The 18585-nt window shown below is 39.3% G+C and overlaps 1 protein-coding gene across 1 annotated transcript in view; it reads right to left on the reverse strand.

Moving 5' to 3' along the window:
- Positions 1–18585, reverse strand: part of KHDRBS3 (KH domain containing, RNA binding, signal transduction associated 3) — a 71022-nt gene that overhangs the window by 19297 nt on the left and 33140 nt on the right. The window contains exon 5 of the mRNA XM_009320932.1: positions 12677–12869. Coding sequence (XP_009319207.1) covers positions 12677–12869 — 193 coding nt within the window. The remainder of the gene's footprint in view (positions 1–12676; positions 12870–18585) is intronic.

Genomic DNA, 18585 nt, shown 5'->3' on the forward strand with positions numbered 1-18585 from the left:
AGCACTGGCTTTAAATACCAAGTTGAACAAACCACTAACTCCAGCTACAAGACATACAGAAGTTTAAGATGAAAACAAGTGACAGTGATGCTGTTTTCCCTAGAGAAAGATGAGCTATAGAAATCCAAAGAACTGTCACCAATTTATTGTTTCATCCAATAATAAACCTAACTGAGCTAAACACATGAAAAGTAGAAACAGCATTTCCTTCGTACTGATTCCTAGGAAATCCTAATATCCAAATATGGCAAAGACCTCAACGGATATTTAGGGGTATATCTTGTCCAGTTTTGCCAGATAAGAATCACCTAATGAGAAGACACTTTGAAGATATAGGGACCCAGAGAAAGGAAAATCAGGCATCATCTTATATATGGTGTTTTCTGAGTGTGTATCAAACCCTGGCAACTTAAGGATAAAGTCTTACGAAAGAATAAATTCTCTTCCAGGAAAAGGAACCTTTAAAAGTCTTTCAGCGATGACAAAACACAAAACCAACCAGCAGTATCAATTAGGTAGGGATGACATGATGGATTGTCCAACTCTGGTAGAAAACATCTCCAATGATTGGAATCTGACAGCTTTCTAGACATTGTAAAGAAAGCTTTCTATAGCAGAAGCCAATGACATACTCAAAACAACTGATAGGAAGCTGAACTTGCTAAGAGTTTTTAGCATTTTTACAGTCATCTGAAATTGCTTGTATGGAAAACCAGGCAATCTGCACATCAATACTGCTTCACCGCCCCTAGATCAGTGAACATGATTGTTTCCCAGCAGTGATTAGTAGAAGGGTGTCTATGAATAATTGCAGGCACAAATGAGTGACGACCTATTCATAGGTCTGGAAGAAGAAACGAGGATTCTTCCAGTTGTCTGTTGTGAAGAGATCCATGGATAAATAGTCCCATTTGAAGAAGAACTGCATTGTTTTCTCTTTCAGTAATTCACTGTCCTGAAACTAAAAATTAAAATAGAGTCTCAGCGTTTTCTTTGCCCATCTGATATGGATATGAATTTTTCTTGATAAGCCACACACTAAACCCACAAAACCATTGCCTCCTGGCAGTTATTACAAACAAGTACTTTATTACTTATCGATGCAATACAGAGACATCTGTTAACAATACAGACATTGATCAACAGCAGAAGCTGTTTGAGCCAACTTATTTGCTCTGTTCCAGAACATTTACATGACATTTGGTCTCCTCTTAAAGAGTCTCCCAACTGTGAACCAGCCATCCCTAAGAGGGACTCCCAAACTTCAAACCGTGCACATCCAGCAGTGACAACAAATGAAAGCAGAGGACTGAAATTAACCTTTTCACATGTTAGGAAAGCTTTGCCACTAAGGAATCATTGGAGAATTCTTAAGCAATCAGTCCTATTCTTCACATTTATGTTAACTATTTTACTGAAAATTGATCATGAAAGAGAAAGGGGAAACAGACTACTCTGAAGTTATGGTGTATTTATGACTTGCAGACAAAGGAACAAAGTAAATTTGAAATAGGAAGAGCCTTATGTTAACAAGATGTTCAGCAGAACAAAAGGAAAATTTTGGGGAGGTCCATGCTGTATCAGACTTAGCATTTCTAGTATTAGCATTTCTCTTCCAGAGAAATTTTGCCCATGTCCTGGTTTCGGCAGGGATAGAGTTAATTTCCTTCCTAGTAGCTGGTACAGTGCTGTGTTTTGGATTTAGGATGGGAACAAAATTGATAAGGCACCGATGTTTTAGTTGTTGCTAGGTAGTGCTTACACTGGCCAAGGACTTTCTAGTTTTCCATGCTCTACCGACTGAGAAGGCTGGGGGTGCACAAGAAGCTGGGAGGGGGCACAGCCAAACTGGCCAAAGGGACATTCCATACCATGTGACGTCATGCTCAGTACATAAACTGGGGGAAGCTGGTCGGGGGGGCTGCTGCTCGGGGACTGGCTGGGCATCGGTCGGTGGGTGGTGAGCAATTGTACAGTGCATCACTTGCTTTGTGTATTATTATCATATTATTATTATTATCATTTTATTTCAATTATTAAACTGTTTTTATCTCAACCCACGAGTTTTTCTCACTTGTGCTTTTCCAATTCTCTCCCCCATCCCACCCGGGGGGGGGGGGGGGGGGGGGGGGGCTGGGGGGGGCTTTGTTGCCGCCTGAGGTTAAACCACGGCAGCCCAGAACTTATTACTGTTCACCATTGTGTGTTAATAAATTGACTACCGCAGAAATTAACTCCTGCATTGTTATATTGTTGAAGGTGGCTCTTACAAGCTTTGAATGGAAAGATACCTGGTTTCTAGTTTATATGTGGGACTCCTGTCACTTAGCATTAAAAAGATCAACCTGTGCTGTTGAAATTACTATAATCTATTTAAATAGATCAATTCTTCCTTTTTATTGCTGTATTTACATTTATAAAACAAAAAAATTACATTAAAACTAAGATAAATGTCACGTGCAACATGCTGCAAAAATAGAATAGGTTTAAAGAGCTGTTCTGTTAAATGGCTTGTTCTGTTAAGAGATAAGAGATTCAAATTCCAAAACATTTGTTTACTGTGCAGTATTCCCTTGAAGTAGCAATTAGGCAGGGGCAGCTGAAGTATGTTTCAGAGCTTTCCCTGAATTAGGTCTGACACAGTATTTTCTCTTAGTCATACAGTATTTGAAAACTCTTTCAGGAGGTTACAAATAAGGTTGGCCAAGGCAGAATGTTTTACATTTTAGATTAAGTCCACACTACTTGAATATTTTCTTTCTGAAACACAGACCTCTTGTGGCTTCGATAAGTGTTTAACTTTATTTAGTATCTAGGTGAAATATCCTTGGCTATCATCATGCTAACTTAAGTGAAAATAACTATCATTTTTACACATATATAATGAAAATGGACAGAAGAGAACTTAAATATGCACAGATATCCTGTACTGAAGAACATCACAGATTCACTGACAAACATTACTATACAGATTTCTTTCTGTATAATACAGGAAGAATTATACCTTCATAAGAATATTTTAATTGCATTTTTCCTATTTTTCATGTTTCAGGTATTTATAAAAGCATTCATTTTTGTATTTAAAGCCATTATTCTTCTTCATGTGGAAGACAGCATTTGTGTTCCTACCACCTACCAAATGCAATACAACGGACTTCTCCTCTACTCCAATGACACAAGTCTATAAGCAGCTCTTCCTAAAGGTACTCCATAATCAGAGAGTTTACTGGTGAAGCCATATTTCCTCTCCCACTCTAAAACACAAATGCCCAAACAAGATCATATTTTCATCCCATGAATGGGAGCATTTTGTTTCTGTTATTCATTATTCTACTTTTCAGGATAACCTAGAAAACTAACTCGCATCAGATTTAGTCTGATCAAAAGAAGGGAAGTGTGCTGTACAGTTTGTGCTTACAACAAAAATGTAGAAAAAAGAGCTGAAAATGCTAAAGTCCTCTTAAACTACAACTGTTTTCCACACAACATTTGAAATATCAGCCAGGAAGGTATCAGGAGCAATTGTCCTGCCTTCTGTTAATTTCAGTCTTAAGACTCTTCCCCCAAAATAACAGAACAGCTAGAATTACAAGACAGACCTTCTGAAAAGAGTATGAAATTACTCTGTAAAATCTCAAACCTTGTTAGTAACTCCTTTACGAAGCCAGCCTATAAGCCAGAATCACATTACATTTCCCTATAAAGACAGCTTCTGCCTACAGTTGTCTCGATGATGGTGCCCGCAGTTGATATAAATCCAAAGAGCAGCACTGGTAACAGTAATTGTTCAGTGCAAAGTGCGGAAATTTTTCATGAATAAAACCAAAGGCAATGTGTAACTATACACCCTTCAAATACATTAAATAGTAAGTTACTATCACAGATCCAAAGCTGATAAAAGCAATGAAAGCAATCTTTGCCAAAACCTCTGCCCTACCCAAAACATTATAAATCACACTAAGCCTTGCTCACGTGTTTTTTTCCAATAATTAAGTAAAGATACCCTTGTTCATGGGAAATAGGAAATGGTGGCTTTAAATTATAATCCACTGGCAGTGACAATGACAGATTAGTGTTTGGGCCCTCTTTAGGGGAAATTAAAAATGTTTCAAAGAGAACAAGACAGAGAAACAGGAAGAAAAAAGAGGTTAAAATGAACTTTTTACCAAGAAGGCCATTTGCAGTGCTGGGAAAAATCATTAAATCAGTAAGAAATCAATTTTCAAGCTCTCCCCAACTCAGGAAATCCATCCCGGGGAAAAATTAAGGCTGTTATCACTACAACTAAAAAGTTGTTGTTTCTCTTCCTCATCATTATCTGAAATGAATACTTACACCACTACTTTATCATAGAATACTGGTGGAATGTCCTCCTTTTAGAGAAAAACTGTCACATTCAAAAAAGTGTGTGCGCAGAGATTAACTTGAAGGAGAAAGAACACGAGACAACATCAGTGCAGTGCAATGAAGAATTTTTTTTTGGCAAATTAGAATTGTAAAGGGAAGGAACAGCCATTTTGTTACGTGGAAATAACACCTCCCTATCATTTAATCAACAGGGAAGATTGGGCAATCAGAACAAATATGGGTAGCTATTACCATCTAAAGTCTGAGTGATAACATTAAGGATGTTAGCAGCAAACATGCAGACTGTAAGGTCTTATTTTGTAGATTTTCATCTGTTTTCATCTAGAAGGAGCCTAGTACATATTCAACCAGAACAAATAAGGTATTCCCGGAATGAGAGATGTACTAGCGGACTGTCTTTCATGCACCTCAAAAACAGAAGAGTTGCTAATGGATATAGGCAGTAGCATTTAAACCAAGTTACCATCAGGCCAAAACAATTCTGTCTTTCTATATACCACAGCAGGGAGCAGTGTCAGAATCAGGAGGTCGACTCACACGCATTCAATAATACCACGTCAGAAAATGGTCAACTTAAATGAGCAGCATAAACTAAAATACTTTGAGAAGATATTTTATATGCACATTATAGGTGAACTTTCAGCTTTGAGATAGGCAGGTGGAAAAACTTTCCAGCCTTTCCTCCAAAACATTCCACTGTTTCCACAGCCAAAGTCGCCTGATTTCCTGAGAAAATGAAAAGATTTTCCATTCTCTCCACCTCATCCTGAAAACCCCAGAGAAGATAAATGTAAAAGATTCAAAATTAAACAAAATAATTGAGAGACTTAAGTTTAAAACATTTTTATACATTTATTTCCTGCTTGTCTTATTTAGCATGAAAAAAACCATAGTAATTGGCAAAAAAAGCCAAGAAATAACGGTTTGATGTTATGAATTTCCTTTCCAAAAGTCTTACCTGAATTCACCCTGACTTCAAGAATAGTCTTAGCACTTCTGAAAAGCCAGAACTCAGCAAATACATTGCTTAGAAAAAGGTGTTAAGACCTCAGTAGAAACCACAACTTTATCCACAGAGGGGAACAGAGACAGAATGGACAAGAGATCACTTCTCTAGTTCTTAGAGAATGAAGCTACCCTAAAGCCCTTTTCCAGGAATCCAAACAAAAAGCTTCACACTCAAAACAACTAAGCAATTAAAAACATTTGAAATTAGTGTTACATGTTATTAGGAAACTATCAACATTCAGAAGACCAAGGTAAATAAACATGGTGTGACTCTTGCAAAATGACGTTAAAATTACACTTGAACTCTATTCAGGGAGAATTTAAATTCTTTTCAAAGTCTTATGTCATCTGGACTAGCCCTTATTTTGCCTAATATTTTACCACCTCAACTCCAAGAAGCGTTTATTTGTAAATAAAAAGCTTGAGTTTTTTAATATGGTATATGAAGTTTTTGCTGTTTTTTCCAACAGATCTTTCTTTCTTCAACCATGAAGAGTAAGTGAGCAAATGAATGTTAATGAGAAAAAAGTCTACTTTAAAAACAGTTCACCATGCAAAATCAACATTCTATTAATAGCTACAAGAAATTGCTTCCACATTAAACCTAATTTTCAGTTTTTCAAAAAGTAAACTAAATATGATCTCAATGAGGAGACGGGGAATTCAAGCTCAATGCTGGAGATCAAAACAGAATGTGCATTCGCTTTCTAGGAAGGTGCACTAAATAATAGGCTATAGGTTATTCAGCTGAATGGGCTCTCACCTGTAAATAGTAAGACTTTGCATTCATTCTTTTCACTAATGGATACTTACATGCATATTTTATAATAATCACTGGATTATGAAATGGATTTTGTTCAGCCACCCAGCCAAATGTTGTGAACAAACTTCCCTTAAGTCTTCCCACAAGTTTGTAAGGATTTCTTGCAAAATCGAAAGGATAGAAACCACTGCTCCTGACACTGGGTATGCTAGGACAGCCAGTATCCTGGTGGTCAGCACACCATCTCCAGAGAGAATCAAGGGAATATGAACACCTGCGACAGGAATTTGAACCAAGGACTTTCCACTACTGGAGAAATACTGAGCTTTAAATTAAGAATAGACAGAGCATCACATCTTCTGCTCATTGTTTGGGTGGGATCTTGTTAGCCAGCATGTTATGTAATGTCTTTTGGGTCTTCCCCATTTCTCATGGGAAACAGTATGAGCATAGTCTCATACTATTTTAGTATCTATAATATATATGTATCTTATAGTATACATAGCGTGAGTATAGTCTCATAGTACAGACTTAGTATGAGAATTACAAGCTTAAATCTGAATTCAGTCTGAAGCACTGCTTTGTCCACCAGTAAAAGCAATTTCTGGAATATCCAGGAACTATAAACTTTTAAAACTTAGCAATCCCTAAGCATTAGGATCTTCCAGAATCAGGCGGTAACTAAACGCAGATTTTAAAGAGTAGATTTTGAAGTCTTATCAGCATCTCTTTTGTATCCAAGTCTTCTGTGCACCCTTCTAAGTAAACTGTATCTGTAAGTTTAAAAAAAAACCTTTGCATGTAATTGGAAGTAGTTCATAACATTTTTTTTCAAGTTACAATTTACTAGGTCTCTTACTGGTAGACATTCCATTTTAATTGAATTTCTTATTACAGAATGCAGTCTCACTGAAGCATTCTAATTGAAGCATTAACCACTAGAAATTATACATATGGTCACTGCATTAGAAAAATCTGCCGCTGAGGTAACCCTTGTCTGAACACAAGAAAACATCAATAAAATTGCCAGAAACAGAACTAAAGCTCTGCCACAACTTTCCCACACACACACTAGGGAGGAACATTTAGATCTGATTGCTTTCCGAAGTAGTGTTGAAGCAAGTCTTGGCCATAACTTAGAATCATTAAGGTTGGAGGAGACCTCTAAGATCATCGAGTCCAACCATCAACCCAACACCACCATGCCCACTAAACCATGCCCCTAAGTGCCTCATCTACCCATCTTTTAAATACCTCCAGGGAGGGTGACTCAACCACTTCCCTGCACAGCCTGTTCCAATGTTTAACCACTCTTTCAGTAAAGACATTTTTCCTCACATCCAATCTAAACCTCCCCTGGCACAACTTGAGGCCATTTCCTCTCGTCCTATCGCTTGTTACTTGGGAGAAGAGACCGACACCCACCTCACTACAGCCTCCTTTCAGGTAGTTGTAGAGAGCGATGAGGTCTCCCCTCAGCCTCCTTTTCTCCAGGCTAAACAACCCCAGCTCCCTCAGCCATGCCTCATAAGACTTCTTCTCCAGACCCCTCACCAGCCTCGTTGCCCTTCTCTGGACAGGCCCCAACATCTCAATGTCCTTCTTGTAGTGAGGGGCCAAAAACTGAACACAGTATTCGAGGTGCGGCCTCACCAGTGCCGAGTACAGGGGCACGATCACTTCCCTGCTCCTGCTGGCCACACTATTTCTGATACAGGCCAGGATGCCATTGGCCTTCTTGGCCGCCTGGGCACACTGCCGGCTCATGTTCAAAAGAACCATGTCCTTTTCCGCCAGGCAGCTTTCCAGCCACTCTTCCCCAAGCCTGTAGCGCTGCATGGGGTTGTTGTGGCCAAAGTGCAGGACCCGGCACTTGGCCTTGTTGAATCTCATACAGTTGGCCTTGGCCCATCGATCCAGCCTGTCCAGGTCCCTCTGCAGAGCCTTCCTACCCTCCAGCAGATCAACACTGCCGCCCAACTTGGTGTCGTCTGCAAACTTCCTGAGGGTGCACTCGATCCCCTCATCCAGATCATTGATAAAGATATTGACATACATTAGGTATTGACAAAGACATACATAACATGCTAGATTGCTGAATTTTATTTTTCAGGGCAGACATTCCATACTGCCACATCAACAGGTTGTAAATCCATGTTTAAAGTCCAATTCTTAATGCCTAAAAAATGTGATTATAACTCAAATAAACCTCACTTTGCATTTAACACATTTAAGCAGCCAAAACAGGACTTGACATGGCATGATCACAAATATATTAATACAAAGTACAGAACCGACATATATACAGAATATTTGCAAAATATTTACCTTTGTAAAAGGAAAATAGCAGCAAATAAAAATCTAATCTTAAAAAAGCTTCAGCCACATTGCTACATTACTAATTTGGAAAAAGCCTCGAAGTTTGAAGCTGGTAAGAAGAGGACAACAGGAAGCAGCAGAGAGCAGCAACTGTTACTAGACAGTAACTGAGACAGAACAGTTATGGTCTAACATATGTTTGACTGAACATCGGCTAAAGAATTGACACCATTAAAAAGCAGTGAATCAGTAGCATACTAATTTCCTGCTTATTGAAAGTTATGGAAAAGCTTAAAAACTCCAGCTAGTAGTTAAATACAGTTTCTATTTCTTATCTTAATGGAATAAATTGTCAGCTTAAAAATGCATGAAAATACTTTTATCTATTACAGTTTTGTTCAGTGAGCAGAGAAAAATTCTCATATAATTGAGAACAATGTCCCTGAAACTATGTGCAAGTGCTTCAATAAATCTAGCAACCATCTAGTATGATTTCCCTTATCCAACGCATTATAAAAATAATCCTGGCCATGCTTCACACGTCATACTAGGCTTTCTCCTGACCTGAGCAGTTGAGGACATAAAAATGGGAAGCATGTTAGCCTTCAGAGAAAGTTATCACACCAAACAGAGCAGTGAGGTTAGAACAGTGATTATAAAGCTGGCTGGCCGCAGAGGCCTGAATTTTTGCTATCATCTAAGCTGATGCTACAGCTATTAAAAAGACAATGTTCACAGAAAATTATAAGGAACTGTCATTTAGTGGCTGCAAAAACTTCATCATGGTACTAACAATATGATGAGGTCCCAAGAGGAATGGGTCCTGGGGCTAAGAGATACATAAGTGAGACTAGCAACACTGGAGTGGGAAAAATAGTTATACTGAACTGGAAAAACCTGCAGATATTGCTGCTAGTTCAATATGTTGTGTGACTTCAGCAGAGAAGGCCACATCAAGCATCCAGAGTCAGCATTGCCAACATCCCAGAAAGCTAGCTGACCGAGATAGTCTACCTCTGTGTAGAGCTTTCTGTAACGGGTAAGTACTGGACAACTTCCCTATGGGCTCCAAGCATGGGACAGCAATGGTCAATAGTTCTGTTCATCTTGAACTTAAATGCATTTTAATGGGAGCTCAAGTGAATGATTTTTTGCCTGTGGCATGATTTTCCTTGTGTGAGATACTGCCTCCAGAATTAACCCTTCCAGTTTTTCAGAATGAATAGGTATTCCGCTTCTCATTTTTATATTATCTTTTTAAAAAAAAACTTCCTAAACAATCAAGAAGAGGAAGGAGAGAGATTAGGATAGGCAGGAGGCAGAACTGAGTAAGATCCTCATAGGTGTTAAAGATTCATTGGTCTCAAGGACTACAGAAAAAAGCCAAGGGAGTGAAGGAAAAGGGAAGCTGTTTGTGATTCAGTGATGGCCTCATTTTCTGTCACAAGGTACACTTAATAGTACACCACAGAGAAAATAGGCAAGGACTTTATGTACTGAAAGCCCTGCATCATCTTTGAGATATTTACAGAGTTACAGAAGGCAAGTGGTTGAAGGCTTCCATCCAGAATATAGTTTGCTTCTTGCTGAACTTGCATAGTTTCACATTATTTTAATGAGTACAAAGCAGAGGCTTGGAAGCCTAAGGGAATGAAAAGCTTCATGAATCCTTGCAGACTTTCCAATCCTCAATGGAAAAGTTCTAAAGGCTGCTCTGTAACCTCTCTGGATATCCCAGTCTCCCAGGCTCTGAAACTATATGCTGCTTAAAATAACTTCTTATGATACCCACAATCTCACTGATGCTTTCATTCTACAGACACTTCTCAGCAAACAGTGACACCTTACCCTGCTCAGATATTCAGAGGTTGGCAAACCAGCACTTAATACTAGATATGGCTAAACAGCAATTAGTAAGCGAAGGACAAATACTAGTAATGACTTCTACCATGTTACCTTAAACCTGTAAGAGATACAGTTAAGGTACTTTGATAATGTACTACAAATGTGCGGGTAAAAAAATACCATGCATTAAATTTAACATACAATACGTTAATGGTTCATGTCCTAGCAAAACTTTATTTTAACGAGTCTGTTTTAACAAAGGAGACACAGAAAATATGGTAATTTTAAAATGGACCAGCTAGCATTGCTATATCAATTACAGCTTTAAATATATCTATCCCAGTTAAGATATCTTGTTTGGAAGATAAGTGATCCAGTTCTAGAGAACATTCTTTTTAGAAGTTATTTAGCACAGCACTATTTTTCTTTATAGTGCCATTTTCTAATTATTCTCTCAGAAGTAAAGCGTACATCAGGATACTGATTCAAACAGCTGTTATTTCCATGCCACTTCTATATACACATGCTATAAGCAGCAGATATATACAAATATGAAGTTACTCAAAGAGGTTTATTTTCTTCCACATCACCATGTGTTCAACAGTGTATGACATGGAAACAAGCTGTTTAATAAGGACCAATTCCTTTGGAAGCATTGTGAAATAACCACTTATTTGCAGTAGCCACCTTGAATAGTCAAGTCAGGTATAGCCAGGGAACATTTAGATACATTGTTCAAGTACTATTGTTCAAATAGTGTGGCCAGCAAGAGTAGGGAAGTGATTGTCCCCCTGTACTCGGCACTGGTGAGGCCGCACCTCCAATACTGTGTTCAGTTTTGGGCCCCTCACTACAAGAAGGACGTCGAGGTGCTGGAGCGTGTCCAGAGAAGGGCAACGAGGCTGGTGAGGGGTCTGGAGAACAAGTCTTATGAGGAGCGGCTGAGGGAACTGGGGTTGTTTAGGCTGGAGCAAGGGAGGCTGAGGGGAGACCTCATCGCTCTCTACAACTACCTAAAAGGAGGTTGTGGCGAGGTGGGTGTCGGTCTCTTCTCCCAAGTAACTAGCAATAGGACAAGAGGAAATGGCCTCAAGTTGCACCAGGGGAGGGTTAGATTGGACATGAGGAAAAATGTCTTTACTGAAAGAGTGGTTAAACATTGGACCAGGCTGCCCCGGGAAGTGGTTGAGGCACCATCCCTGGAAGTATTTAAAAGACGTGTAGATGCAGCGCTTAGGGACATGGTTTAGTGGGCATGGTGGTGTTGGGTTGACAGTTGGACTCGATGATCTTAGACGTCTTTTCCAACCTTAATGATTCTATGATTCTACTAGTTCTCATAACATTAATGCCTTCTGAATTGTTCAGGTATGCGTATAGATGTTTGTACTGACAACATTAAACTTCTTTCTGCATAAAACTGTGTTATATAGAAAATTAGGTTTATGTTCAAAAGGGCAATGGTTGAGATTTGATTTAGAGGGTTGGGGGGGCGAGGTGAAAGAAGAGAGGGAGAAGGTAGGTGGAAGAAAGGTTGAGAGAAAAGCAAAAAATGTCTAAATAGCAAAACCATTTTCTGGAACTCAGGAACTCCTTTTTCACTAGCCTGAATAACAGAGAGGAAGTCCAGACAGATTTGTCTGCGAAGGGGGCAAGCTAAAAGCTTTAAGACATATAAAGCATTAAAAGCACTGTCCTTGAAAATGTTAGTTTTCTATAAGACTAAATCTATTTATGATGATAGTTTTGATTTAATAAGCTTTTTTCTCACTGCTCTGTAAGTTCAGTTTAAATTAAGTTTACCCTAACAATTCATAACTGTCTAATTTTCAGTGATGTAGAATATAAGTATTTTGATATGTTTAATGTTTAATACAATAAAATCAAGATAAATATGTATGGCTTATTGAGATACACTGTACATTGTTAAAGTTTTAGGATCATTTCTGAAGCTTTCATAAAAAAATTTAATTGTCTAATCATTGAACAGTTATATGACTACGAAGATAAGTTTAGGAAATAGTAGAATTTTATTCTCTGTTTTAGTTGAGAATTAAAAATCTACTGACAATACGATTTTTCAGGTTTTTGTAAAGCAGAAACCTAATATAATATGTTTAAGAGGTACATAACTATTTTGCCAAATGCACTGTAAATGTCTTTATGGTAGTACTTATAACCTGAAGTTTTATTAATATGAAACAGTTCAAGTCTGAAAAGGTGATGAGAGATGACCACATTTGCTGTAGATTCTGGGTGCAAGACTCAATTAGGTACTAATTAAAGGGATTCTATTGAGTTCTGAAGTGATACTTATGGTCTTCACTCCAAAATTATACACTTTATGCACAGTATGTCAACAGCTTGACTTACATATTCACCATATGTCTCCTGTGCTGGAGGTGGTGGAAGGGGCCGGTAGCCTGCAGGTGGAGGTACTCCTCTTGCTCTGGGTGCTAGAAGTCCACGGCTACGACTGACTGGTCCTCTACTGGGAGGCACTCCTCTGGGTGCTGGTGCCCCTCTTGGTACTCCTGCTGGTGGTGGAGGCACTCCTCCACGGCCCCTGTGAACATATGGATCACTTACCATTAAATACCACACCCTTGGCCTCCCTTTCAACAGCTCCCTCCCCCACATCATGACAATTTTGCTTTGCTACAGCCAGAAAAAAGTCTAAAAGGTTTATAGTCTGTCATTTTTCTGTATGCTTTAATCCAGTTACACACATTATGCAATAAATACAAACTAGACATGTGATTCAGTGATGAACTTCTCACTATCTTAAGCCATTCTCACATACACAGAAACACCCAAACCAATTTGCTGGAATCAGTCAACTTCACTAGAATTTGACTTATAGTAGGTGAAATCACAATCATAGAATACCATGTTAATTTGAAGCTGTCAAGCTATATCGTACTCAAACCCTGCACAGAGGAATCAGTTGCAACTCCCTTCTGATCCTGTGTAAACTTCTAAATGCAATCCAAAGATCACACTGCACGAAAGAGATTGAGTGGGTCGGAAAAATTACATTTTCTTTTGGTTCTAAAGAGATTTCCAGCTGTTGCAGGAAACATTCAGACATGTAATAAATGTGCAGGGTGATTATAGGATGTAACCTGATGTTCTATATGTATTTAAGAACAATAATTAACAGTATATTTGTTTTTAAAGTTCTGAAAGAATGATAAGCATTAACTTGCATTCCATTACTTTGGACACTTAATATATGGATGAAAAATCTGAGACCTAAACCAGACCAATTTTCAAAAATCTTTGACCCATTTAGAGGTGGCGTTCCCCCCCCCGCCTCCCTATAGTAAAGGGAGAGGCTTAGAGATACAATCTGTGAGAAATTTGCATCATTTATCCTCTTTTAAACAGTATGTCTAAAATATTGCTAATAGACATCTCCTCTTTAAAGGAGATCACTTCACCCCATGGACTATAATTGAGTTTAAATGGCTGCTTTGCAGGCATGTAGACTTGTTTCAAGGAAGTCACACCCTTATTGTATGCTGTAACAGATACACAGAAGAAAACAAACAAGCACAAGCTCTACACTACCTTTCTGCCTATCAAGCCATCATCTAACCCATCTCAAGAATAGTAATTGAGTGAAAATACTCTGTCCTGATTTCAGTAGAAATTTCCAACTTAAACAATATTATAAAGTAAGATCCAGATTTGGCCTTAAGATTTTTCTATCCTATTTCAAATAAGTCATATAATTTCTCATTGGTAAACTTATCAGAAAAAATATAATCATTTTACCACAAATAATTAGTATTTGAAAAACTGCATCACTAAATGAAGAATGCAAAAATGTAAGTACTTGATACAGTCAGGATAGATTTTATTAATTACTAATCTAATTACTGATCAAAACACAGTCACAAAGTATTTTAAACAAGCCTAGAGAGTAAGTGATTTAAAACTGTGCTTATTACTTGGTTTTGGCTAATCTGTAGAATGCCTCCTCAGGACAGGGTACCAGCTGCTTATTTGACTTCATGGTAGTGGGGGCAGGGGTGAGCAGTGAAGTTCCCAGACACAGCCTGCTGAAGTAATATAAAGAAATAGCAAATGTGACACTTTCCAAGTGAAGCCAAAGAAAGGGAAATGAACCTATTGGCATAGACAATAGTCAATACCAAGTAAAAAAAGTCAGTAAAAAGACTCAAGAATCACTAGCCATAACCTTCATGGCATCCTTCAGACAGGGTGCAAGTGAAAGCAGCAGGAAGTGGGACATGCTGAAAAACATGGAAAAACATTTGAGGGAGGGGAAAAAAAGTACAGTTTTTAGAGCCAGCATAGATTTATTCTTGAAGAGTAATTAGAACACCAAATCCACATGATGAGAAGGTCTTTTCTGCATTTCAAAAACAGTTAATAGGATTGGAGTGGTGATGGGTGGGAAATCATGTTTCTCCTATATTAGGAGACCATTTACATGCCTTTTTTTTTTTTAAGAGTTACTGTAGGAAGAACAATCTGAGATGTGTAGTTCTGTATTACACCACTCAGATGGTTACTGCACCAGGCTGGAGGAGACTAGAAAGGTGCACAGATAGGAAACTCAGTAGCAGGAAGAGTTCAATTACCACCATGCAGATTTGAGTCATATCAGGGTATGATGCTAAGAGCAAGTTTTTAGAAACTGTAAATTGTTATTTCATTAAGAAGTTATCAGGGAACTAAATAAGTTTGATTGACATGAACAATGAACAGAAACTGACTCAAAATATTGAGGAACCACTTCAATAGGAACCTTTGCATACCTTTGCAAAAACAACAGATCAGTTCTGGTATTGTTTAATTTGAAAAAGGGCAGCTATATAAATTATGTTTAAAAAAAGATTTAAAAGAGTAAAATGTATATACACAATATGGGAAGACATTTAGAGAAATCCCATGGGAAGTCAGAGCAAATACACAACAATTGTCAAAAAAGAAAAACCTTCAGAAAGGGCAAAAGGAGCTCAGGAAAGCTAGAACAGCAGGGTAAGGAAAGGTATTAAAAGAGGTATCACTTGAAAAGCTGAACCCGTCTCTAACCTCAAAGGACAAATGCTAATAAAACAAGTGTGAAATACTCAGAAAAGCAGGTCAGAGATAATACAAAGAGTTCATAGAAAGCCTAAAAAAAAAAGTCCTTCAAACATCCTGGAATCAGGAAACCTGCCAGAGTGAGGCCAAATCACTAGTGAAGAACGGTAAGATACATATGTATGGATACATTATGGTTGTTGCTACACAATCAAGAAAGACTAGACAAGGTTCTCATGGTAGAGCCTTTCCTTATAGGGAATGCATTGGATGGTGCCACCAACTGTCTTAGACAAATTACAGACCAGAAGGAGCAAACAAAAGTAATTGCACTATCTTTCTATAAACTACAACAGGGGTTCAGATGCCTAGCTCTTTAATCTGTAGCTGAATCCCAACCTGAATGTTAAGGAAAGGAAAATAGCAAAAAAAATTCAAAGCAACAAACTATAAGAGGGGACACTTGCAAGTTAATACACACAGACACATATATAAATGTATATATCCTAACAACATACAAAGTAATAGGTTCTGTGCTTTCACTACCCATAGAACATCTATGAGATGGGCCCAGTGGTGAGGATGGTAAAAAACAAATACAATTTTAGAAAATATAAGAGAACACAAAATTTCATTACCCAACTGTATGTATTCACAGTCCTGTTTCCTAATTTGGAAAGAACATAAAAGAACTGGAAATGTATCAGAAACTATGTCAAAGATGACCAACAGTATAGAACAGCTTACATATAAGGAACAATTAAGTAGGTTAAGGCACTTCATACTACAAATGACAACTGAGGCTTATATGATAGAATCCAATAGAAACATCGAAGGAATGGAGAAGGCTGAGGGGTGACCTCATCACAGTCTACAACTTCCTCAAGGGGGGCAGCAGAGGGGGAGGTGCTGACCTCCTCTCTCTGGTGACCAGCAATAGGACACGAGGAAATGGAATGAAGCTGCATCAGAGCAAGTTCAGGTTGGATATTAAGGAAAAGGTTTTTCACTGAGAGGGTGGTCAGTGGAGCATCTGGACGATGCTCTTAGTCATATGGTTTTGTTTTAGGTAGTCCTGCAAGGAGCAGGGAGTTGAACTCGATGAGCCTTATAGGTCCCATCAAACTTGAGATATTCTAAGGTACATAAGGAATTATTCAGCAGTCATTTCCAATGTAAGAATCAGGAGATATCAACATGTAGGGATAGAATATTAAACCAGATTGCCTGAGCCACTATTGACTGCTCCTATGAAATGCAATCACTGAATGACAGAATGGTTGAGGTTTGAAGGGATTGCTGGAGGTCATCTGATCCAACCTCCTGCTCAAGCAGGGCCACCTAGAACCAGTTGCCCAGGACCATGTCCAGGTAGCTTTTCAATGCCTCCAAGGGTGGAGGCTCCACAAGCTTTCTGGGCAATATGTGCCAGTGTCCTGCCACTGGGCACCACCAAGAAGAGCCTTCTCTAGGCTGAACAGTCCCAGCTCTCAGGCTTTTCTCACAGGAGAGATGCTCCATACCCTTCATCTTTGTGGCCCTTCACTGAACTCCTGCAGTATACGCCCATGTCCTTCTTGTACTGGGGAGTCCAGAAACAGATACAGCACTCCAGGTGTGGTCACACCAATGATGAATAGAGGGGAAGGATCACCTCCCTCAGCCTGCAAGCAACACTAATGCAGCCCAGGATACCTTTAGCCTTCTTTGCAGCAAGTGCACATTGCTGGCTCGTGTTCAACTTGGTGTCCACCCAGGTCCTTTTCTGTCAAGCTGTTTTCCAGCTGGGTGGCCTCCAGCATATATTGGAGCATGGGGTTGTTCTTCCCCAGGTGCAGGACTGCACTTCCCCTTGTTGAGCTTCATGGGGTTCTTATCAGGCCATTTCTCCAGCCTGTTGAGGTCCCTCTGGATGGCAGCATCACCCTCTGCCATATCACCCACTACTCCCAGTTCAGTGCCACCTGCAAACTTGCTGGGGGTACACTCTGCCCTATCATCCAGATCATTAATGAAGTTAAACAGGACTGGACCCAGCATTGACCCCTGGGGTACACTGCTTGTTACTGGCCTCTAGCTGGACTTTGTACCACTGATCACCACCCTCTGGGCCTAGCCATTCAGCCAAATTTCAATACACCTGTCTCATCCAGCCCATACATCAACAGTTTCTCTATGAGGATCTTATGGGAGACAGCCTTCCTGAAGTCACAGCAGACAATATCCACTGCTTTCCCCTCACCTACTAGGCCAGTCACTTCATCATAGAATGCTATCATGTTGATCAAGCATGAATTCCGCTTTGTGAATCCATGTTTACTACTCCTGATGTTGTTGTTTATGTGCCTAGAAATGGTTAGTTGCTCTATCACATTCCCAGGGATCAAGGTGAGGCTGACCAGCCTATAGTTCACCAGGTCCTCCTTGCCATTTTTGAAGGTAGAAGCAACATTTACTTTCCTCCAGTCCTCAGGCACCTCTCCTAGCCTCCACAATTGTTCAAAGATTGAGAGTGGCTTCACAATGACATCTGCCAGCTCCCTCAGCACTCGTGGGTGCATCCCATCAGAGCCCATGGACTTATGTACATCCAGAAAACTGGACATATTGAGCTATTCTCTAACCTGATCCTCTTCCACCAAGGGTATGCTTTCCCCCTCATCTTTGAGTCCTTGGATTTCAGAAGGCTCCTCTTACTAGTAAAGACTGAGCTTAAGAAGTCATTAGGTACCTTAGTCTTTTCCATGCCCTGTGTCACCAGGGCCCCTGCTCCGTTCAGCAGTAGGCCCACATTTTCCCTAGTCCTCCTACTGCTACTTAAGTATTCACAGAAGCATTTCTTGACTTTGACATCCCTCACCACACCACTGATGACTCCTGTAAGTCATCTCTACTCATGTCTACACAGCAGATGTGTCTATCCATTAGGGGCAGAAATGATGGCCCTAGGGCAGTTTAGTCCCCACACATCTCTTACAATTCTCATCTTCCATCTATGCTTTACCTAATCCTTTCACAGCTCTCAATTCTGATCCATCTTGCCTAGTCTTGTTTTCCATTTCACTCCATAATTTACATATTTCTCCAGGTGTTTAAGGTTGAAGTGGTTTTATTTTACTTTAAGTAAAAGCTTCACATACTTGAATGTAACCCACTACCATTAAGTTTAGCAAGTGTGCTAATAGTCTTTTCTCTTCCCTTTATACCCTGGACATTTAGTGGTA

This window comes from Pygoscelis adeliae, unplaced genomic scaffold (assembly GCF_000699105.1).
Source record: "Pygoscelis adeliae isolate BGI_AS28 unplaced genomic scaffold, ASM69910v1 Scaffold342, whole genome shotgun sequence".
NCBI classification, from domain to species: Eukaryota; Metazoa; Chordata; class Aves; order Sphenisciformes; family Spheniscidae; genus Pygoscelis; species Pygoscelis adeliae.